Here is a 24,943-nt window from a genome sequence, read left to right on the forward strand (position 1 = left end):
TGGCCGTTGATGTCTAGGGTCAAAGTATTCGTCACGCGCTGGAGCACGCAGAACGGTTCATCGTAGGCCGGTGTTAGGGGAGGACGGACGGGGTCACGGCGAACTAAAACATGTCTCCAGGAGTCCAGATCCTGGCTCACAAATACGGATTGAGGGTGACGATTAGCAGAATGACCGGAGTGATGTGTCGAAATGTGTTCCGGAGGCCCTGGGGATAGGGTGAAGCATCACGGATGAGCGAAGGAAACGAAGGAGAGAACAATTACTCAGGAAGTGGTGTAATTTGTCAAATATGGCGCGACAGAAAGCCAAAGGCACGTAGAGGTGTGGAACGTGGATGTGTTGCACATAATCAACGTGGAGTTAACGGCAGCGGACATTCAGCGAAGGACAAGGCCGTGGATGAGGAACGATGGCGATGCAGCTGTGGGTCGCTGCGCTGGGCGGCTGCTAATCGCTCCATGTCCACTGGTGAGTCGGACGTCATGGCACCGACACAGGAAAGTGCATCAGCAGCAGCATTTTGCGGCCCATGAACGTGACGGAGATCCACTGCAAACTCTGAGATAAAAGACAGTCAGCGAATCTCGCATTCAGTGTAGGTGCTGTGATTTCATCGGAAGGCAAGCGTCAATGACTTATGATCTGTGACGACGTGAAACTCCCGATCCTCCAGGAAGTGGTGGAAATGCTTGATGGCGAGATACACCGCGAGGAGTTCTCCACTGAAGGTATTGTATTTAGCTTCTGGTGGCTACAGCTTTTATGAGAGAAAAAGCCGAGAGGTTGTTAGCTGGAAATATGCTGCTCAAGTACTGCGCTGACTGCAATGCTGGATGCATCAGTCACAAGACGCATGGGCCGTCTGGAACGGGATGTATTAGCAAAGTGGCGTCTGCCAGCGCCTTCTTCGCAGCAGCGAATGCAGCTGCAGTGTCGTCAGTCCACTCAAGTGGCGCAGCTGGATCTTTTTTTGGTAGCCAAAAGGTCGGTAAGAGGCTTCAGGAAATTGGCGCACTTGGGGCGAAAGCGGCGGTGAAAGTAAATAAGGCCCAAGTATTCTCTGAGCTCCTTAAGTGGTGTAGGAGGTGAAAAATCTTGAACGGTCTTTACTTTGCTGTTATACCTAGTGGCACGGGCAGAGGCATATTATTTTCTGTTATTTTTGGGTAGCCTCACCATAATATATGTCGAGAGGCCGGATACCTTGTGGAGTGACAAGATAGCCTAGAAACTCAATTGCAGCGACTTCGAAAAGGCACTTGTCCGGATTGATAACGAGGCCGTATTCATTAAGGCATTGGAAAAGGGCGCGCAGGTGAACTGCGTGCTCATCCTCGGAGGAGCTTGCGACGAGGAGATCATCAATGTGAGCGAAAACGAAGTCGAGGCCTCGCGTAACCTCATTTATAGTTCGCTGAAAAGTTTGTGCAGCGTTGCGCAATCCAAAAGGCATCCTCACATACTCAGAGGCCAAATTGTGTGGTAATGGCCGTCGTCGGAATATCAGCGGGCTCCACGGGAATTTGATGGTAAGCCTCAATCTTTGAGAAGGTTCTGCAACCAGCCAAATTTGATCAGAAGTCCTGTTGTGAGGAAGTGGAGAGCGGTCTAGTAGGGTGTGAGCAGTAAGGGCGCGGTAATCTCCACATGGCTTCCAGTCGCCTGGCCCTTTCTTTGGCACCATGTGGAGTGGCGATGCCCAGTTGCTGGAGGAAGGGCGCACAATGCCGAGTTCAAGCATGTGTCGAAACTCACGGCGAGCGACAGCGAGGCATTCTCCAGACAGAGGGCGAGGTCGAGCAAACCTAGGTGGTCCATGGTGGGTGGGTGATGGAGTGTGTCACCGGTGACTGTCTGCTGTGAGGCTTCGTGAGGTTGTAAAAATCGGCAAGGATTTTCCCGTACGGCGAAGCAGGGACGAGAGCTCTAAGACCAGTCACCGAAGAGGGGGAGAGTGCGCTGTTGACGGAGAATTTCGCGCTGAGGTCGATTAGGTGATGGGCCTGCATATCGACAGCGAGGTTGAAGACACTGAGGAAATCAGCGCCGAGAACAGCTTGCGATATATCGGCGATGATGAAAATCCAGAGTAACATCTGGCGCAATCCGAGTTTAAGTGTAAGATACCGTTGGCCGGACGTGCGGATGGGGGAGTCGTTAATCGCTTTGAGCGGGGAGTTCGGTTCGTTGCGTCGCGAGCGCCAGTGATCTTTTCCGAAACATAAAATAGGCGGCATGTCCGTCCACCAGTACACTTGCCGCTGTCAGTTGCTGGTCGCAGTGTTTCCCGACCAGAAGCACGGGTGGGTGCACTTGCGGGCAAAGCTGCCAAAAATACGGTGGTACTAGCACACAGCCGAGGAGGAGGAGTCTTGCCGCGCTTCGGATGGTTGGAGTTCCGGCGAGAGTGGCATTGTCGATAGAGGTGGCGGGACTGGAACCTCGGCGGAGAATGGCCTGGAAAGGACGCGAAGTCATCAAGTCGCCCGGCTAAACCATCCAGTCGCTCTTCTATGCTCACAAACTGGGAGGCTTAGGTATAGTAGTGAAAGGCGGAGCGATCACGGCGCTGACGCTAGCGTGCTTTGAATAATCCGCAACACGGTCCGCGAGTTCGGCGAGCTTGTCCTGAGTGACATCACGTACAGCCGCGAGGACAGGGACCATGTTCTGGGGAAGTCGCTGAAGAAACAACTCACGCAGTAAACTGTCCGGCTCCGAGGGGCCGGACAGCTTACTGCAGCTGTCGCATGTGACAGAAAAGCTGCGAAGGACGGCTATCACCGAGTTCTGTAGCGGTGCGGAGCTGCTGAAGTCGGCTGCGCTCGGACGCTGATTTTCGGTCAGCGAGAGACGCCTTCAACGTGTCAAAATGTCGGGCCGTGTCCGGCGAGGCGATAATGCCCGCTAATTCCTAGGCGACGTCAGGAGGCAGGGAGGACATTAGATGGAGGAACCTGGTCTTCTGGCTGGTGATACGCCGCAAGTGGAAATGCGCCTCAACCTGGAGTGTCCAGGCACGAGGGCTGTTTGGCCAAAATTGTCGCTTGAAACGTGGCCAACGAAGCGCCGTTATGCTGAGCGTCCTGAGGCGGGTCGCCGGCTGTAGGAGGGGTAGAAGAGCCAGCGGAATCCATATAGGAGGGCGTGGCTGCATGGTCGATGCCGAGTCACCAATTATGTCGGAGCTAAGACAAGGAATAACCAACTCCGACAGCGTTCGGGTTCGAACTGTCTTTTTTATTATTATTATTATTATTATTATTATTATTATTATTATTATTATTATTATTATTATTATTATTATTATTATTATTATTATTATTATTATTATTATTATTATTATTATTATTATTATTATTATTATTATTGCACTGCTCGCACTGAGGCGCCTAGTGCCAACCTGTTCTTCTTTGTCCAGCGCCCTGTCGTGGCTTGCGATAAGAGCGCGGCGCGAGGGGCGCTACACACTCCTCCGTGCTCTCACTGCACAATAATTCGTCTGCAGTAAACATACTTCGCTTGGTTTCCGTGGTAACCGCCTCTAGTTTCCGGCTAGTACTACCAAAGTCAGGTACCGTATTCGAATCTCCTACACGGTTTAGTTGCATTAAAGTCCTGCCATATTTTCTTTTTTTCTTCGTGGGCGTATCTGCCAGCTGCTGATAACCCTGACGTAAATCATTGTCTGTTCTTCCTTGACATAAGCTGCGCATGCGCAGCGCGCTTAGACCCGCAAAGTAATATCATCTGGTTGTGCTTGGCCCTCATGGCGCATGTACAACAATCACACTGAGACGCGGCCGACGTAGTCAATATCTATACTACCTATTCCTCTCTCCCGATATAGTTCCTAGGTGACGTGTGCCTACAGGCGCTACAGCTCGTATACAGCTCGTTCGGTCGAAAAGGCGCCGTCGTTGCCGTTACCGTCGCAGTAGCTCAGAATTGAGAACATGCAATGTGTCGGAGAGAATACGCACGTGATTTCTTATCAAAGCAGTCACGCGAACGCTCTTCACGCTGCGTTCAGGATGGTACCATACCTGTTCGCTTCCCATATAGCATCCATCTGCTAACCAAGTTTGAGACTAGTGTGAACGCCAGCTCTTACAACCAGGTTAGAGCTTCTTCCTTTGCGTTCTTCGGCAGGTCAGCTGAATGATCCTAAAGTTAAAGCTGTGATTGAGAGGCTAGAAAAAAAAGAAAAAAAAAAAAGGACTCTCCAAAGAAAACAGGCGCTTCAAAAACGGGAACCGGTGCGTAACTGCATAGTGTCGAACTTTGAGCCAACATATCAATTCGGCTTTGGTAGTTCCAAATCAGGCGCTCTGAAGGATCGATGGGACCTGCATCCCAAAGCCGGACAAGAGCCTGGAAATTCAAAACCTAGGGCCCACTTTCCTCACATCGTGCCTAGACACACTCCTAAAGCACTTCATCCTAGACCGCATACAAATGCACATCAGCAAACACGAACCCATTCCCAAACCATGCATATATATTCAGACATATCTGCACGCAAGACGTTCATTTCCGGCTGTCTGAGGACGTCGCAAACTCAGGACATAACAAGCGGGTGAGAGCAAGCTTATCCCTCGACCTAAATAAGGCTTTCGATAATGTAGAGCACGAGGCATAACGGCAGAGACTTGCATTTAAACGGGCGTATACAAACAGTTACAATAAAGCCTTCTTATCCAATAGGACGGTGGAGATATGTTTCGAGCCGCTTGAATCAAACACCTTCAAACTGGGCAGCAAAGGCAATCCCGCAAGGATTGATGCTCTCACCTTTGCTCTTTAATATCGCACTCATACCCATCACTTTTTTTTTTCTTTTTTTTTCTTAATATTTCTACTTACCTATTTTCTGTATGCTCACCCTGCGAAAATCCCTTCCTGGGATTGCAGTATTAATAAATGAATAAATAAAATCACTCTATTTCTGAACGGACTTCCGAACCTGTCGCACTCCCTCTACGCGAGCGACATCACGCTATGAACGACGAGAGGGAGTGACGGCGACATTGAGCTGACGCGGCAGGCGGGAGCTGACATTGTCTCAGAGCGAGTGGGGGCGATAGACCTGTTCTGCTCCCCGACAAAGTCGGAGCTCTTGATGAAACGCTACACACCGAGATCGCCAGAAACAACGTCTGTCCCCATAGACATCTCCGTAAAAAACACAGTATTCCCCGACGTCCTAACAATTCGAATATTAGGCATGCACCTTCAAAGCAACGGGAGAAAAACATTCACGGGCGTAGGCCAGACTAACCGTCTGATTTGACGAATCGCCAATAAACATGCTGGAATAATGGACGCAGACCTGAGACGACTGGTGCAGGCCTTTGTGTTGAACCGCTTCATTTATTCCCTTCCATACCTCAACTTTTCTAAAGCGGAAAAGGGAAACATCAACTGCTTAATGAGTCAAAAGTATACAAGGCAGCCATACATCTACCGAAATTCAAAGCAACCGCGACGCTGTTGAAAATGAGCATCCACAATACGCTCGAAGAGCTAGTCGAAGCACACAGGATCGAAACAATCTTCGGTAAATGAAAATTTCTTCCTGAACAACTAAAAATAACGGAACATCCGTACCTCGATGCATATTCAAGAACGTCATAGTGCACCGGATCCCGAAGAATATGCAAACCGGAGAATCACAAGGAGAGGACAGACCAGAGCCAAAACTCTCTACAGACAATATGGGAACCATGAGGAGGCAGTCTACGTAGACGCGGCCGAACACAAATAGCGGGACGCCTCCGCGGTCGCTGTTTAACATCTCTGCCGATACTTTATTGGGCCGACGCGCGCAAGAAACGCAGGAATACGCGATAGCAATTGCAATCACGAAAACAACCTGTAGAATTATTTACAGCTCGTAAAATGGGATCTGCATAATTTCGGAAAATGAAAAATTTAAGAATCGGCATATCCAATTCTATAAATGTCAACTCATTTCACTCACCTCCAGATCAAAATTATCTCGATCCTAGTGCTCTCGCTCCATCCAGGAAAGGAAGCAACTCATAATTTAGCCCGGGGATTCGACAACCGGGCAGTGGACCAATCTTTCCTGCAAGGGGTCAAGGATCGCATGATAGCTCGTACCAAGAAATCGCATGCATTACAAGAATAGCAGACTGGAATGCTCACCCCAGGATAAATCTCTCATTTAAAGTCCAGCAAGGCGGACGCAAATCCGAAGAGGTATACCTTTCCTAACTCATTTAAACTTGTCCAGCTAGGTTAACCCTGAGCGGCAAACCCCAAATTCACGCTAGGCGAGGCCAAAAAGGCCGACTTAGCGCATTCCCTACACGGGTGCCCTGAATTCCAACCCAAAGCCGAATAGCTATTTTTGACCCATTACAATTTTGAGCTGCGGTGACCAGCTCCGAACCTGACCTGCGGGCGATGAAGTGTGCTTTGAAAGTCGCCGAAAGTCTGACGGCCACATCGCGAAGGCAATAAAGAGAGGCATATTTATTGTATGACAAAAATCAGGGCTTTTTTTTTTTTTTTTTGACGGAAATGAGGTTTTCGCCACTCCCACCACCTTCTCCAGCAGCATGACCAATGCGCATATAAACTGTCTCTCCCAATTTCCGCTCTTCTTCGCTTCGGCGCCCCTGCACCGCGAAAGCGTCGCTAGTGTGACATTAATAAAGATACAGACGGCTAGAAAAGCAACCATTCTATAGCAAGATGTAGTAGATGCTCAAAAGCTCAGTAATATTGAAGGGAATAGACTGCATGTATGTGAGTTTCTCCAGGCGAAAACAAAACATGGAAGACAATGTTCTCAGACGCACATTGAAGAAGCCAAGTATTCTTTCCTCAACCCTGCAATAAGGAGGCCACAGCTGTCGTGCAATCGACTGTTGTTGCCTGCAATGAAATATCGTGCTGACCTTCAGCCCTTATAGAATTTCATTGCGCTTCGCTGAACTAACGCTAATACTATCTCAAACATTTAGCTAGAGCCTTATCACGGGTTCATTAGACTCATCATTACAGCAAAATGTCATACAACAGACGATACCTGACAACACCCGTCGTGGCTGAGCGCCCCTGTATTCAATGGGGGTACTAGCAGCCCAGTAGTATTGGTCCATATTCTGAAGCTTGTTGCGCTGCATCAACCGTAATACAAATGTTAGACGCAACCCCACTCTTAACCTGCCTTCTTGCTTTGAAGCCGAAAACTTTTCTTGGCTCACGGTAAAAATTTCTTGTGCGCGAGATCTGTTCGCGACATCTGTGCGCAAAATGGGTTCTCCTTGTCTAGCGTTCCTACCATCTTCATGGCAACGTAGGGGACGCGACGACAAGCGACAACAAGCGACGGCCTACCGCCAATCCCACATTTGCAGGTGCACTGCAAAAAACGCGCGCTAAGGAACACCACGCGACAGAGGCGACGGTGTGCCTTTCAGTCCCACACAAGCAGGAGCAATATGATGACGAATGGGTGCCAAGGAAAGGAAATTTCCGCTGTGCGGCCCGGGTTCTGGCCTTGCTTACAAAAGCAAGGGTCGCGCGATGTACTTGTGCAGCAGCGACACAAAGGCTTTGGCATTTCTTCAGTGCAGATTCGGCAGTGGTCTCGGAAGTTTTCCACTTATGTTCCAAGCCATTAATTAGCCTTGTGAATCGTTGGTTTTGGAGAAGTTCGACAGATCTAATTCGCTTATAACTGCTGCGTATTGAAGGTATAATATTTTTAGACGAAGGAAATATGTTTTATCAGACAACAAAAGCCTAAAGGATATGTCCAAGATGACAACATGACAAAAATATTTTCTCACTCTTATATAGGTTATTGTCTATAGATCTGTTTTGCACAATACGGTGCAAATGTTTGCTGTTTTTATGTTTAGAGTTTACGTGTCTTGAGGTTTAAGTGCTAATTTTATTCTTACCTTTCACTTTCTCAACATTATAGCTTAAAAGCAAAGAACCGGATATAAATATCCTTCGTGTTATGCAGATCGACAAGCCTAATGGTGCCACAGGCGTGTGCGTAGACGGAGAATGCACTGCAACTACCGATTCTCCCAAGGAACCTGCGCCTCAGCCTCCGCCCCAGCCACAACCAGTACCAGGGGCAGAACCTCAGCTAAAGCCAGAACCTTAGTCAGAACCTCAGCCTCAGCCACAGCCTGCGCCAGAGCCTCAGATTTAAGCAAATATAATTAAACTCGGAACCTGGTTTCGTCTCATTACTTGCTGCTTAGAAATATCGACAAATTGTTGCGATAAGCGACCGCATAGTTTTTAATGTGTCATGCAATCTCACAGGGTTTAAAAACTAACAATAAACTTATCCTTCTTACCCATTAATAGGAAGCACTAAATGCATCTGTTCAATCACTGCTAAAATATATATTCAGTATTTGCTCTGTGTGGATGATATTATGCCTCGGGGTGTCTGTTTGTTGAATTCTAACCATTCCTTTTGAGCTCAGTAAAACAACTACCTAGTACCTAGTTTTTTTTAAAAAGAATCGCAAAGCTTCATACGAAACTGATTCAAACAGGGCACTTGAGGTCCGTTAGAATTTCGCGATGTTTCGTAATCATCATAATTGCCACCGATACGTGCCCCCAACTATGCCTTCTATTAACCCTGTCCTGTAGCTAAGGCAACTTTGCAACCCCCCCCCCCCCCCCCTCACACGCACACACTCCCCGCCATCAATGTGGCTTGGCGTTCAGCCGCTGAACTGATGGCCACAGGACAGTCAATGATGCTGCATCTCAATAGAAGGAAAATGCAAAAACGCATGCGTTATGTGACTAAAGTAGCCGAATAAAACCGGAGCCCTGCACTGCCAGGCTTCTCAAATGGTTGTTAAGCTCAATCCACTATAGATTATCATACCACTACGAACTTCCACAGAAGAACTTTAACACAATGAGGGCGTAAACTGCATAGAGATATTTCAGAGCAACTATGATCGAAGTATTGACGGTTTAATGCGATAACGTTAAGGGCCCCGTGTCGCAGAAAAACCGACGTCGGCATTGCGGTTGTAACGTGAAAATTGGAAGAAAGATAAAGAAACAACAAAAGTTTTGCGGAAACCCGCAGAACCGAACACCGTTCTTTCCTAGTACGAGGCGAGCGCGAAACCACTCCGCCACAAAACCGCATTGCTTCTCTCCGAATAAAGGTGGACCTAATGTGTTTATTGCCTTATGACTGTCAGCTAATATTTAGGCGCGTCATTAAAAACAAAGTAATTACGGGAGTAATGGTTGAGCGAGTAGCAAATATTTTTGCTTTGCTTAAATGCGATGCCGTGCTCACTGGAAAATTCCTTCCATCGTTCGGCGCTGCCGTAACAGATGCCGCGAGCCGCCTCCCGATTCAAAGCTTTGTGCATCCATCCATCGTCTTCAGAGCATTGGGGTTTGAACGTCGTCGCGTTGAACCTTTAAAGGCGTCCTGCAACCACTTTTGAACTCTGAAGTAACACTCTGTCTGTTCTCAGAGGGTTGCTGCTAGCTTTATGGCTATCGAAAGGCATAATCTGCAACAACAGAATTTCGCAAGAAGTGAGGAGCACTGAAAGGAAATTGGAAACAAGGGTATATGAGTCGAGTGCAAGACGCGATCGGAGTGTTTCCAACTTTTGCATCAATCTGGGTTTCTACAGGGGGCACAGGGCACGAAACCCAGCTGGTGTGAGCTTCAAGTAAGCAGAAGGTCCCAAGCAGCCGTACCCATGCGCACAATATGGGGTACCGCTACGGCGTGCTCAACGTCACGAAAGAGCAGAAGCGGCACGTCGCAAGAAAACAGACCCCCAATCCACAAAGGAGAAGTTTGTCTACGGCTTCCTAAGAAGACACCCGCATATACCACCTATTATACAAGTCCTGGACATTTCTTCATCAGCACACAACTGACGTAACAGTGGTGGTCAGCGTCTCCATTGCGGTAGTTGCAGCCACCGCAACGGGCGGGTGAAACATACGGCGCACGCTTGAGCCGCACCTGAATAAAGTTTGAGTCAAATCTGAGAACGATCACTTCCGCTGACTGAAATTGTCTCAGAAGATAAAAAATAAGAAAATCCCCTGTTTTATCTAGACACGCGAAAGATACCAGCCTGTTTATCTCTCATTGTATACTTTGAAAGCTAAACACGACAGATTTGCCCGTCTGGTTCGGTTGATAACTAAGCGAAACTTGAAAAATTTTCCAACCATCACTTAATGTGTACTTTGCGCGCGCCACAATAAAAATAAGCGGCCACGCCAGTTTGCCTTGAGGTGTAGAACAGAAGCTCAGTGTCTTGTTCACTGAAACTTATCTGCGGCTATCGCCGCCTAGAAAAGTTTCTCTAAAATATATTCGTTCCCTGAAAACTGAACAGCATGAAGCCGCGTAGGATAACTAAAACGAAAAATAGGATCAGGCTCAAGTTTCGCCTTTATTAAGAGTGTGCATGATAGAGCCCATGTTAACACCACCTTTCCATTGCGCCATAAAAAGCAATGCGAGCCGGCCAGCTGGAGTCATTGACGTTGTACTATCATGCGCTCAGTAGAAGAGCTTAACGTCCGCCCTATTTTAAATATCGGCCCTGTTTTTCCTGCAGGTAGGAAAGTTGGGCTAGTTGAAAGCTGTTCATGATGAATAAGAGGGCGCGAACGGAACGTAGACACCGAGAAGAATACTCTCCTGTTGTATTCTTCTTGTCCTGTTGTATTCTTCTCTGTCTACGTTCTGTTCGCGCCCTCTTATTCCTCATGAACTGTTTTTCCTGATCGCTGTGCACGGCGGCTGCAGCTTATCGACCGAAATAGCGTAACATTTTCAAGGCACTGGTTTACCCTTAACAGGCGAATTATTCTCATGGCACTTAAAGCGGTGGTCGCCACACTTTCGCTTTTTCACAAATTCAGTGTTTGCTACATATATTATGCACACTTATGACAGAAAAGAAGCTTGAGCTCATTATGAACATACTTTTAGTCACGGAACAAAGGTTTGGGTTGTTAACAGCAAGATTTGTTCGTACTGGTAGAGCGAGGAAGAACCGGAGCGCATAACACGGTAACTTTCTTCGGTAGGCCTGCTTGCATTACGTGGTAGGGAATAACTACTGCACCGAAAGAAAGCTACTGTTGGGGTTTTATAATGAAACTTTCATCTCCATACGAATATATATGGTTTTTCACTCCAATTGAGGATTATTGACCTGGAGTTCTAATATCTCCCACAGAAGTTTGGGATGGAAGAATAAAAGACACCTGCGAACGATGGTATACGAGTATATAAGAGAAATGCGCAATAACTTAGGACACAGAAAGAAACACGTGCAACAGTTCACGAGCGCAACTACCAACTGTTTTTTCGCATTTCTCTTATATACTATGCAGAACCAACTAGCCCGACAACACGCTCTTCTGATGGTATCCGAACCCACGACATCCGGTTCGTGTCTAGTCCGGATGTTGTGGGTTCGGGTTCCACGCCCAGCATGTGGCTGCTTTCTCTTTTACTTTCTAATCGATCATCTCCAAGATTACATGATTATTTCACGTTGATCGGCCCTCCCTTATGCTTCCATTGATGTCAGTGGCTGTTGGCTCCCTTTGTATGTACCGTATTTACTCTGTTATAACCATTCCCTCCCTTTTTTTGTTTTTCGCGATGCAGATAGTGAGGAGGCGGGGCTGCTTATATCCGAAAAATAAAAATACACCACCCTCTTCCCCTGCCCCATTTTCGTGGCGATATCTTGAAGAGACGAACGCCAGAAATAACATTTTATTTGGCAAAAAGACTTGCCAAACATCTTCGACAAGCGCGATTACCGTTTGCTGCAACTTAAGCTGTAGCTGTAGCAGCCCGTTTAAATCATATTAAAATTTTCGTTACGGCTCACAAACGTCTGATATCAAACAAAGCAACGCGGGCCCTCGATGCCTACGAAACACTTTCGAGCTCCACCGAATGACTGCCCATTTTAGGCTCACGTGGCAACAAGCTGATAGAGTTATCGGGGGTCGCCTTCACCGCAGCACACGAGACCGCACTGCGGACGCCGCACCATTTCGAGAGGGCTCGCATTTTCCCCGCGAATAAGGCGAAGACGAGGCGCTTTCAATTTTGTTACCACTGCCATCATATTTTTGTTGTTTCCTTTTGTTATGAACACCCCGTATCAGTTCAATATTTGGTCCCTCCCAAACCGACAGGTGGAAGCGCTGTAGCAAACATCATTTCAGCTCGCCACGGGAAACACAGTCCCTGCACGGGGACATTTTTTCTTACTTCGCAAATTGGGACTTGTTTTTCGGAGACGTTTCTTCCGAGGCCATTTTCTTCAGGGGACATTTACTACGGGGACATTCTTTCCGGGGACGTCTGTGGGAAAACCTGATTATAGTCGGATGTGCATTCCGCATTGTAGCTTTCGCTATGTATACATATACTGCTGTAGCTGAGCACAGCCATTGCCTATTTTTTAGTGGGTAGCGCTTCTGGCCGTAATCACAGATTTCGCGTTTTGAAAAATTTTCCCGCCTCAGCCGGAGGCTTCGCACGCTGAAACCGAGCAAAACGCTTGCGCGTTGTTGACCCTTCTGTTACGGAGTAAGATGGACCATATAGTGCTCACCTGATGTGGCTGCGGATGATGACAAACCAGAACCGCCTGCGATGAGATTGAAAAGCAAAAGTCGTCAACGCGATGCTTCTGGCAAGAAAGCAGTTGTTGTGCCATATGGCATCGCTAGAAGAAAGCGCACTGATTCTAAAGAAGCACGTTTTCGTGATTATGCTAGATGGCGCAACCACGGCCTTTCGCAGGAAATGGGCGTTCGCGTCTTTCGCTCCTTCAGTCTCGTCACATACGGTTCCGGGTTCTCACCATACGGACCAAACCAGGTAAGAACCCGTAAGGCTTACTACACAGCAAAAAGGGCCAACAACCCGCAAGTTTTCTGCACGGTTTCGCCGCAAATGTGCTCCAGTTTGAGGCACAAGAAAATTTTATTTGTTCAATACGGTTCTGATAAAGTTGCAACACAGTGTACTGCATAAAGTTCAGTATGTCCTGGTATCAGTTTGTGTCGCCTCGAAGTAGCTTGTCTGACTCAGGATCCATTGTCCTGGGTTTGCTGCAATTTCACCCTCTGTAGGCGTCTGCCAACCTGTCCATGTCATGTGCGTGGTCTCTGGGTGTTACACAACCCGCCGGCTAATCAGTTCCCAGTCATGTCCCTTGCCAAGCATCCCCTGCCAAAGGCATTCTCGTGATTTTTCGCCCATAATAGCGGCTACTATCAAGCCGAGAACTGGTTTTCCTCTCGCCGGGAGGCTTTAAGGTGGAGCGTTAAAATAAGAAGAAAAATCATGCATACTTAATTTTTGATAGCTTCACGTTTAATAACAAGAAGTGCATATTGAACCCATTTGGGGCATGTTCGAATTTATTTGTGTTCAAAATTTATTTCAGCTGTACTGAGAACTCATTTAGTCCCCTACTGCACTCAAAGATGCAGGATCGAATCGCGGCCGCGCCGGCCGCTTTTCGATTCAGGCGAAAAACAAGGATCTCGTGTGTTGTGCGATGTCAGTGCACGTTAAAGAAACCCAATGTGGTGAAAATTTCCGGAGTCCTCCGCTACGGCATCTCTCATTGCCTGAGTAGCTTTGGGACGTTAAACCCCGCAAACCGAACCAAACCAAACAAAGACATTTAGTTCCTGTCATTAAAACTGAGCAGTTGTCGCGAACTTGACCGGCGGGGATCTCGCCGTACAGTTCTGGATCTTCATGCGTTGTATTTTTGCTATAATGATGCAGTGTTTGGTGCGAAACCTTTTCAAATCTTTTGTGAAGGTCAGTTTTTAGTATAGAATACTTCCGGTTTCAAGCAAGTAGTTGCTATGATATTCTAAGTAGTTGATCAGTCGCGCCTGAACATCATGCTCGAATAGTTTGGCTACGCATGCATGAAGTGTGATGGGTCGGAGATTAGTCTGGTGGAGCGGTTTTCCTCACGTTGGAATAAAAATAACTTTCGCAGTTTTCCCCTGAGGAGATAGGGAGCCATTTTGCTAGCACTCATTAAAATAGGCTGTTAAGGTTTGAATGGAGGGGGAGTCCAGATTTCCCTGTCCAGTCCTGGGGTGTAGGATGTGTTCGGATTTTGAAGCTCGGCCCATATCTTAGCCTCCGTAAGGGACTGATCGAAGAGTGAGTTTTGGACGCCTTTTTAGTCTGGATTCGTTTGAGATGGGAATGGTGGAAGGTAGAGGTCTTTAAGTTCCTGTAGGAGGCCTTGCGGTTTGACTATGCTGTTTAGAAAAAGTTTTATTAGGCATTAGACATTCACGTGAGCGGCGACTGCGCTAGCATGAATTTGTTTCGTGAGGTTGTGACACTATGTTGTTTTTGGTTTTGTAGGGTCTAGAAGGTGTCTAAACAGGCGCCACGTCTAGGAGAGACTCATGTTTCCATTGAGACGAGTGCATATCGTTTCCCAATTTTGTCTCTCTAGGGCGGCTGCGTGTTTTCATATTTCTACATTTACTCTGCAAAGTCTTTAAGAGTTTGGTTACATCGCTGCGTATGCCAGCAGCGCTCGAGCCCTGTCAATTGGCCTCCCACAAACGGAGGAGGCGTATGTCTACCGCCTCGCCGGGGCAGTCCTGTGGGGTAGTGAGTTGCTACTCGTATATCCTGTTCTAATTTGGTGGTCCATGCCCCTATGTCTGTGATGGATGTATGCACTTTGTTGTTTCGGCATTTTCTAAAAGATTCCCAGTTCGGGATAGCTGCGTTCTTAGGAAAAGGTTTGCCGATTTGACTGCGAAGCGTAATTTCAATAATATAGTGATCACTGCATGCCTACATTTTTGTAAGTGTTGCACCATTTGGCATCAGGAATTAAGTGCGCTAATGTAAGATCCGGTGTGATGCCCCTGCTCACACTTGTACCCACACGAGTGGGGTGACCCGGGTCAGTCAGAAGGGTGAATCCTTCCTACTGTGCAGCTATCCAGACTCGGCGTCCCCTGGGACTGTCAGTAGGGTACCCTCATGCTGTGTGTGGGGCGTTAAAGTCCCCTACAATTAACAGGGGTTGTTCTCGCGCGAGTTGTTTGACTGCTGGGAAGATGCGGTCGAAGTTTGGAAGGTCCCGTTTAGGGGGGCTACAGAGGTTGAGAATAAAGACACTCTGGGATTTTGGATTAGTGGGAACGAGCCCAATGCAGAGATGCTCAATATCGCTGACGGGAAGGGCATGCACCACTACGAGACATGTTCAACGCTTAACGAGAAAGGCTACGTTGTGTGGCGTATCCGATGACGGCAGATAGGGCATATATCCCGGAAGTGTAATGCGATTAATGGGTTCTTGTAGCGCCAAGATGTCCGCGGGCCCGAACCACGTTGCAACAACTATTGTATGATGCCTCTCTTTCCCCCGAAACTACGCAGTTCCACTGCCAAACCGTGCATAACGGTTTAGAGGGCGCCATCATGTGAGACCGATGGGAGTGTCTGCTGCGTTATGGTTGGAGGAGTCCGACATATGTTTGGTTTAGGGGGATCCTGATATTATGATATTTTTGTTTTCTGCCTACAATAGGGGTACCTATCAAAGGCAGCCATATGCTCTTCTATTTCCAGAAATATGTGAACTGTGCATTCTGTATGCTCTTTAAACACTCTGTCGAAGGTTGCAAAGATATGACTAAACATTAGGTCGATATTTTTTTTTTTTTGCGAAAGCATTGTTTCTAGCTTAGTTACTATGGTATGTTCAATACGCGCACGTGCATTTAGTTGATAATGATGATAACAGTGATAATTGATTATGATTGTAGGAATGACAGTGACGATGCAGTTAGTAAAAACAGTCTTGTAAAGTGGCTTTCATCATGCGCGCTCTTAAGCAGACTTAAGTGCAGTCCTTTAATATTTGCTTCTAACTAAATCTTGGTTACATGTAAACACTTCAAGATTTGCGATGACCGAGGGCTCGGCTGCTGATACTTATAGAGCAAGAGAGAGAGTAGAAAGCGGAGAAAGGCTCGAAGTATTATACAATATTATACAATACAGACGCTGTAGGTTCTTTTTCTTTTCTCACAGTGGTTTATTGCTCGGCAGGCAGTGCTATAGTACCTCATTTTGTTTGTTTCCTTGTGCTGTTTTTATTTGTCTGGTGGAGACTTACGCTCGCCAATGTGCAGGCTTTCGTGTTCCAGTGCCGTCGAGAAATTTTGTAGCGAGAGCTACATTGGCTACAGCCTAACCATTTCGCCGTGAAAAAAAAAAAAAAAAAATAAGAAGAAAAGAAGAAGAAGACAGATAACTCGATAGTTGGTAAAGGCGAACGACAACAGCGAGCTGCTAGGACAGAAGGTTCGTTCTAACATTGTGACGACGGTGTGCCCTGGAGTTCGACATGGAGTTCGACATGGAGACGATGTCATGCCACTAGAAGTCTTCTACACCCGAATGAAAATGGTCAACGACGAGGGGCAAGGAGCGTTCATACGGGAAGTGATTCCCCTATGGCGTAAATAAACCTGAAACCACAGAGTAAAGTACTATGTGCAAAATCCACGTCTTTACTTTGAAGCCGAACCTAAGCGTAGCCATGCAGATTGGTCTCGTGTAACTCCAGGTTTAACCACAAGCTAAACCACAGCTTTTTTCTTTTTTTTTTTCTTTTTTTTTCCGTTTGCGATAGTATAGCCTAGAATATTCAGATCATTTTACCGTTGCAAGTTTAAATCAAATAGCCTACTCCTCAAAGTCGCACCCTCCAAGAGGGACCCATAAATCCGGCCACAGTAAAACTGCATAATTTACGACTATTGCATTGTAAGGGCAACAATGTTGCATTTGCACCGGAAGCAAGAAAAACAGCTTTCACCACAAGCTGTTATGCAGGACAATTCTTTCATTTCAAGCGTTTTTGTTCTTTCGTCGCCCACCGTTCAGAAACAAAAACCCTTGCTGAAAAAAAAAAAAAAACCTACATTCTTAATGTTTTACCTTAGCGGCGTTCTTGAAGCATGAGTGAAACTACATAACGGATGTGTTAGACAAAATTCTCGTCATTGCCACTTCATCCAGACACATGTGCGAACCCACGTTGGTGAGAACAACTGGCAGGAATAGCTTCTCAATGTCATTTTTGTAAGTGACCTGCCCAAGTAGTGCGAATCTGTAAAAACAGAAAACTTAACTTCGATTCCGGACTACACCACCATGTATATAGTTGGAGTAAATGCCAAATACCGAAATAATAGATGAGAAAGCAGTGCGCAAGTATAGAATGCGGAGAAGCCGCTGCTAAACGCGTGAAGAATCGATAGCCAAAAAACGCGAAAAAGGCAAGGCTCACGAGAAAAGAAAGGAGAAAAGCGAGCCTTCATGGAATATAGTAGCCGGGTAATTATGGTCCCTCTAATACCCCAGAAGGCACAGATTAATGTCGAAGGCGTGAGCCAAGGCCAAGGTCAACTCCTCACCTTTCTCGCCCGGTGTCCGCCCGCACCTGGGTCGAATTACGTGCAAACGAGCGGCGCACGACTCTTGCTCCGCCAATGGGCAGCCCCATCGGCAAGCCAGGCTGCTAATGAGTGAAAGTTTGCAGCCCAACACCAGCTGACGACGCGGGAGGGAAAAGCGGAAATGTTTTGGCGGAAACATCCGCCGTGAGCAGGCTGCGACTATATACAGAACAGCAAGTTCTATACCCGAAGTCCTTTTTTCTTGTTCATCTTCTGTGTTAAAACGCTTCAACTTGGCGTGCGAGCCGGACAAATTAGGAGTGTTTTCTAGAGGCAAGCGTTCTGAGCGTAATTTCGGATTCTTAAGCACAGTACACCTCATAGCATGTGGCTTTAACCAAAGCAGCGCCTAAAAAACACAATCGAAACTTGAAAAGTGAAACCACACCTAAATAGCTTCCTATTGCTAGTGTGTATGCTCAGCCGTAATCTTGGCCTACATACATTCAAGTTAGACAGGCGTTATGATTCCTCGAGTCAGCTGCTTCTTACAAACCTCCCTTTTTTTCGGCTTTGAACTTTAAGTGGCAACCAATCACGAGCGAAATTGTGTTGGAGTAGAGATGATAGTGTAAAGCCATCCGACTCAAGCAAGAAAGTCAATGCAATTAAAACCTTCCAGAAATACGTTTGCTAACTAAAGTTCGAAATAACAAGCAATATTTGTTATATGTTTATTCTGATACCCCCTTCATGGATCACTGCCTTGTCGTGGCGGAGGGGCTTGCGAAACTCGATGAAGTCGTGAGCTCTGCTGTGTAGGGCCACCCAAGATAGGTCACGGCAGAGAGTTCTGACAAAATGTGATTCACTGGAGAAGGTAATGGCAACCCACTCCAGTATTTCCTGCCAAGAAAACCCTATGGCCAGTCACAATACCATTAATGATATGGCGCCGGAAGATGAGCCCCCCAGGTTGGAAGGCGTCCTACATGTTACTGGGGATGAACAAAGGGCGATTCCTAGTAGCTCCAGGACGAGTGAAGCGGCTGGGCCAAAGCCAAAAGGACGCTCAGTTGTGGATGTGTCGGGAAGCGACCGGAAAGTCCGATGTTGCAACGAGATATATCACATAGCAACATGGAATGTAAGATCTATGACGCAAGGTAAACTGGATGTCGTCAAGGGAGAAATGGACAGATTGAACATTGATATCTTGGGTATCAGCGAGCTCAAGTGGACCGGAATGGGAGAATTTAACTCCGGCGACCATTATGTCTTTTACTGTGGGCCCGAATCCAAGAGAAGGAATGGGGTCGCTCTCATAGTAAACAGAAGAATGGGCATAGCAGTGCTAGGGTACAACCCCAAAAACGACACCGAATTATTTCACTTCGGATCCAAGGTCACCCTTTCAACATAACAGTTATCCAAGTCTATGCACCGCCCACTACTGCTCAAGAAGCTGACGTTGAGAGATTTTATGCGGACCTACAATGCCTTTTAGACCGCACCCCATCATCAGACGTCGTTTTTCTCATAGGAGACTGGAATGCTAAGGTCGGGAGTGAAGAAATATCCGGAATTATAGGCAAGTTCGGTCTTGGCGAGCCAAACGAAGCTGGGCAGAGGCTAGTAGAGTTTTGTCAAGAAAACAACCTGACCATAGCGAATACTCATTTTCAACAGCCCAAGAGGCGCCGGACTTCACCGGACGGTCTGTACAGGAATCAGATCGATTATATACTTTGCCGGCAGAGATGGAGAAGCGCTATACAAGCAGTAAAAACAAGGCCTGGGGCCGATTGTGGCACTGATCATCAGCTTCTTGTCGCCAAAATTAAGCTTCGATTGAGGAAAACGCAGAAAACTAGAAGGCCTTTCAGGTAAGATCTGGATCAAATTCCATTAGAATATACTGTGGAAGTGAGGAATCGATTTCAAGAATTAGATCTAGAAGACAGAGAGCCCGAAGAGATGTCGACTGATGTTCGTGATATAATACAAGAAGTTGCTACTAAGGTAGTTCCAAAGCAAAAGAAATGCAAGAAAGCAAACTGGTTATCTGAAGAGGCTTTGCAAATTGTTGAGGAAGGGAGGATGGCAAAAGTTATGGGGGAAAGAGAAAGATACAAGGTTCTCAATGCGGATTTTCAGAAAATAGCAAGGAAAGATGAGAATGCCTTCCTGAACATACAGTGTCAAGCAGTTGAGGACAACAGCCAATTAAGGAACACAAGAGCTCTGTATAAAACCATCAAAGATATCAAAGGAAGCTTCTGTACTAAGCTGGGCGTGATAAAGGACAAACGGGGCAAGGACCTCACTGAAGCCTCAGAGATAAAGAAGAGGTGGCAGGAATGCACATAAGAACTGTACAAGAAGCACCCGAATGTGCAAACCCAACATAAGACGGTTGTGATTACTGATCTCGAGCCGGGCATCCTGAAGAGTGAAGTTGAATGGGCCTTAGCCAGCCTTGCTAAGAACAAAGCTAGCGGAATTGATGGCATTCCAGCTTAGTTGCTTCAAAACCTCAACCATGACGCTGTTAACATTCTGCATACATTATGTCAGAAGATTTGGACAACCCTGCAGTGGCCACAGGATTAGAGGAGGTCAGTTTACATCCCCATTCCAAAGAAAGGCAGTGCCAAAGATTGTTCCAACTACCGCACGATCGCGCTTATTTCGCATGCAAGGTGATGTTGAAAATCCACCAAGGAAGGCTGCAGTAGTATGTGGATCGGGAGCTTCCGGACTTGCAAGCTGGGTTTCGCAAGGGCAGAGGAACTAGAGACCAAATTGCAACCTTCGCTGGATCATGGAAAAAGCAAGAGAGTTCCAGAAACCCATCTACTTCTGCTTTATTGATTATGCGAAAGCATTTGACTGCGTAGATCACAGCAGATTGTGGTAAGCTCTCCAAGAGATGGGAGTTCCAATTCACCTCATCTGTCTTCTCAGGAACCTGTATGAAGGACAAGAGGCCACAGTCAGAACTGGGCATGGTCTTACTGATTGGTTTCCGATTGAGAAAGGAGTGAGGCAAGGCTGCATACTGTCGCCCTGCCTATTTAACCTATAAGCAGAGTGCATCATGAAGAAGGCCGGTCTGGAATAGTCTTCAGCTGGAGTGAAGATTGCTGGAAAACGTATCAACAACCTTAGTTATGCGGATGATACCACTTTAATGGCAGAAAGTGAAGTGTAACTCAAGAGACCTGATGCACGTACAAGAAGAGAGTGAGAAGTTTGAGCCTAAACTGAACATCAAAAAGACAAAGATCTTGGCGTCTTGCCCTATCAAGTCCTGGAGCATCAATGGACAAGAAGTGGAAGTTGTGACAGATTTTCTCTTCTTGGGCTCCAAGATTACCTCGGAAGGAGACTGCAGCCATGAAATTAGGAGACGCCTGCTTCTGGAAAAGAGAGCAATGGTTAGCCTTGACCGCCTAGTAAAGAGCAGAGTCTGCCAACCAAGATCCGTATAACTCGTGCTATGGTCTTTCCATTTGTGATGTATGGATGCGAGAGTTGGACTGTGAAAAAGGCTGACCGCCGAAGTATTGACGCGTTTGAATTGTGGTGCTGGCGAAGACTCTTGAGAGTTCCTTAGACTGCGAGAAGATCAATTCAGTCGATATTGTCGGCCATAAACCCTGACTGCTCATTGGAGGGTCAAATTCTAAAGTTAAAGCTCAGGTACTTTGGTCATCTGATGAGAAGAGAGGAGTCGCTGGAGAAAGATTTGATGTTGGGAAAGGTTGAAGGTCGCCGGAGAAGGGGTAGGCAGCGAACGCGATGGTTAGATGGCATCCTCGAGGCACTGCAGATGAAGTTATGTGATGTTAGGAAGATAGTGAGAGACCGGAAAGTGTGGCGTGACATGGTCCATAGGGTCACGAAGAGTCGGACACGACTGAACGACTGAACTGAACTGAACTATTCTGATACGCGCAACAATCGGTACACATATAATTTATTGCCAGTAAGACCACTGTGATGGTTAGTGCCGCCATACTTTTTCTGGAGAAACATGATAGCTAACGCGATGCGGAGGTAATTGTCATTGGCTACTTTGACAGTAGGTATAAGCATTAACATGATTTCCAAGAAAGAGAATAAAAGGCGGAAACGTTTCATGAAAATGCACGGCTACAGAAACAGGCCATAATATCCATCGTCAAAAGGTACACGTTACTACTAATGATACGTAAAAATTCCTTGGTGCATCAAATAACAAGCTGAATAATATATATTCATCGTGATTATGAAAGTTCGTTCTGTTTCACTCACGGTACAAATGACTCAAGTCGGACATTGATTTCGTGGCTACGTAAAGTGAGGTGAAGCGAGCAAAATTAGGGTGGTACGTTGCAATAAAGAAAAGAAAAGAAAGTTTAAAAAAAGTCTGCCCATAGCAGCAGCCTGGCTGCGTCCTTTAACAAACTTGAAATATAAAAATATAAAGAGAACGCCTAATTCTATTTTAAAGTTCCGTCAGTTGTGAACTCACAAGATGTTAGTAAAACTATATTCAGCACAATGAAGGACACAAGAAACGTCTGGGAAAGACGAGCACACATGCTCTAGAAGCAGAATAAGGACCGATACTTAGGATTATACTAAATAAACCAGATATGCAAACTGAAAAAAAATTTACATGGTACATGCCAAACGAGCTGTTCGCAAAGAGAAACTTTGAATAAAATCAAGAATGATGCAAACCTACTCGGGGCTAAGATGTGTCCATCATTACCACAAGCCAATGTAACAGCATTCAAATACAACTTCATAGTGTCCTGGAGGTGGCCGCTATTCAGATGCGTACTTCAAAAGCTCTCTCACAAAGCCTGCGCGCCCCGCAGTGAAGCATTCTGAAGCCGGAATGTTTGGCGCTTGCCATCTAGAAGCATCACTACCCCAAGAAACGTTTAAACAGTACATCGTAAAATAGAAGAAAAAAGCTTTAGCTTTAAAAGGTGTCAGTAACTTTCTAAAGTGCTGTGATCTGTGTCATAAAGCGCTGCCCCAAGTAGCACCAAATCCTACCTGCACCGTTGCAAGAGTTTTTCCACACTTGCGACATGTCAAATGCTGAACTGTCCTGATAACGTCACGGATATCCCATGTCGGCTGACAGCGCAGCATTAAAACAAAAAATAAATATTTAGGCAAAATCAGACACACTGCTAGTACAGTAGTACGTCTATGTAGCACTTGATTTGCGACTTACAAGTCTCACTTGCCAGCTCAACAATAAAAAGAGCAAAAAAAAAAAATACTGCACAAAATTTTCTCAGACATAATTCAATACTCTAAACTAAAATATTATTTTCTAATGTTTTTCTGCTATATTATTTAGTATTATATTTAGCCTCTAAATTGCAACCTGCCTATGTCCCAAACACAAAGAACCCTGCTTGTAAACGAAGCTACCTAGCGCTAAAACGGACCCTTATTTATGGTGAAATTTTAATTAGACATGTGTATTGTTTTAACAGTGAGTTTTTGAGAAACTTAAAAGCTATAAATAAAATCTATGCTTTGCAAATAATTCTGCAACTGTGATCCTCGCAACCGCTCGCAACCGATCAGGGTGACACGTCACCACGCGTTCTTGAACGCCCACTCTTTGGGCACACCCAAGTGACGCGGGATTAATGTGACCTTGTGGGGCGCAGTCACAACCAATTTTCTTTCATTTTGTTTTATTTAACTTTTTCATGCATTGAGTTCCAGAAGGAGGATGAAGCATTACTTCTGATCACAAATATATTCGGTGTTATAAAAAACACTGAAGATTCTGGATGATTTGCTTTCTTGCATTTCGGAGCTACTGACGGAATACTGCGCGTTTTCTAGCAAGTATATATATCTTTCAGTGGCAGTTTTAATGTCTTGTTTGGTACTGTAAACTATCAGACAACCATATTAAAGGCTTTACTCTTGTCTTGAAGCACTTCAGTTTTTGCTCCCTTTTTTCCTTACCTGGGAAGAAGTACTTGGTAACCTCCGATGGAAAGAGAATATAACCACTGAACAGTATTTGGTTCGCTCTTTATGTAAATGCAGACGGCTTCTGAGTATTCAACTTTCGAGGATATAAATTTCGTGCCGTAATATTTATAGGGGGCGTACCATAGCAATCGTTTCCAATGCCATGCCTTACAGAAGTGCATGGAGCCTTAAAAAACAATTGCTCTTAATTCTCACTGCAAGCGTACGTCACAGCGATACATTGTCAATGTCTTTGTCGGGCACCATCGTATACACACATACGCGCGTGCAAAAACCGCAAAAATAAATAACAAAATATTCCTGGGAAAATTTACTCTCCTAAGGCGGCCTCTGTAAGGCAGGGTAGAAATCATTGTGCTGTGGAAGAAGCTGCTGAAAGTACATATTTACGAAAAGGATGATAAATTCGACTGTAATGTCCAAAATGCATGCACAAAGGTATTTTACTGTCAGCAAACAAAAGAGGAGAGGGAACAGACATCAGCGAAGGAGCACTTTCAGAGCTGACACCTCATAGCAAAAAACCAAACAAACAAAAAACATAAAGCTCCCTCGACGCCGCACGTCTTTCTGAGTGTCTCGCGTTGACGATGTGCGGAGCACAGCGCTCAAGGTGCAGGGAGTGCCACTCATCCCCCGTCAAGGGCTCCTTCTCGCTCGGTCAGTGAGCATAGACAGAACTAAAGCAGAGGAGTCCCATTCAAATTCAAGAGGATTCGCATTGGACAGCTGCAACGCCCGCTCCTCGCTCGAGGGGCTTAGTTTCATTTTTCACCCTGCTCTCGCTTTCTTTCCGAAGGAACGCACAGATGTCATTTCACTTTTAAATCGAGCTGACGGACTGCTCTCCCAAAAAAAGAGCAATGCTCTTGGAGCCTTTTAAATGATGATCTTTCGACATAAAGGACGTTGAGTGCAGGCTTTACTTCTTCCTTCCCTTATTTTTGGATTCGTGGGCAGGCGAAAGTGAATCATGGAGGCGACCTTGGCATTGAACTTCGAAGTTGATGCACCTCCTCAGCAACGAATGCGCGTTTCGTGCCTCCGTTGACAGCAGTTGTAGTGCGCTGCAGAGGGAAACAGGCTAGTACTCCTCAATTGGACTCACACAAACGCCAGGCGTATAGAAATAATGTCTGTGCGTTCGAAGTATCAGGCTTTGAAACAAGGTTCAGTAGGCGAAAATATGTTTTTCATTTTCATCTTTGCAGCTATGATTCTCTGTGCAGTAACCCGAAATTCTCTCCTTTATATCCGAAATTTCCTGTTCTAGATCCTTTTCCCTAGAAGAAACATCAAACCCCCTTTAAATAAAAAAAAATGGTTTGAATCTCAGGTTCTAAAATTTCTTGAAACCGTTGCAGAAATTACTTTCTACCTAAATTTGGTTTTTAGATCC

General features: G+C 46.0%; 1 protein-coding gene across 1 annotated transcript in view; it reads left to right on the top strand.

The window, feature by feature from the left end:
* Positions 1-8,233, top strand: part of LOC146196834 (uncharacterized) — a 31,010-nt gene extending 22,777 nt beyond the window's left edge. The window contains exon 5 of the mRNA XM_084598558.1: positions 8,012-8,233. Coding sequence (XP_084454684.1) covers positions 8,012-8,158 — 147 coding nt within the window. The 3' untranslated portion in view covers positions 8,159-8,233. The remainder of the gene's footprint in view (positions 1-8,011) is intronic.
* Positions 8,234-24,943: the final 16,710 nt, after the last annotated feature.

The sequence above is a fragment of the Amblyomma maculatum genome, chromosome 3 (genome assembly GCF_055883805.1).
Source record: "Amblyomma maculatum isolate TAMU_Amacu chromosome 3, ASM5588380v1, whole genome shotgun sequence".
Classification (NCBI taxonomy): Eukaryota; Metazoa; Arthropoda; class Arachnida; order Ixodida; family Ixodidae; genus Amblyomma; species Amblyomma maculatum.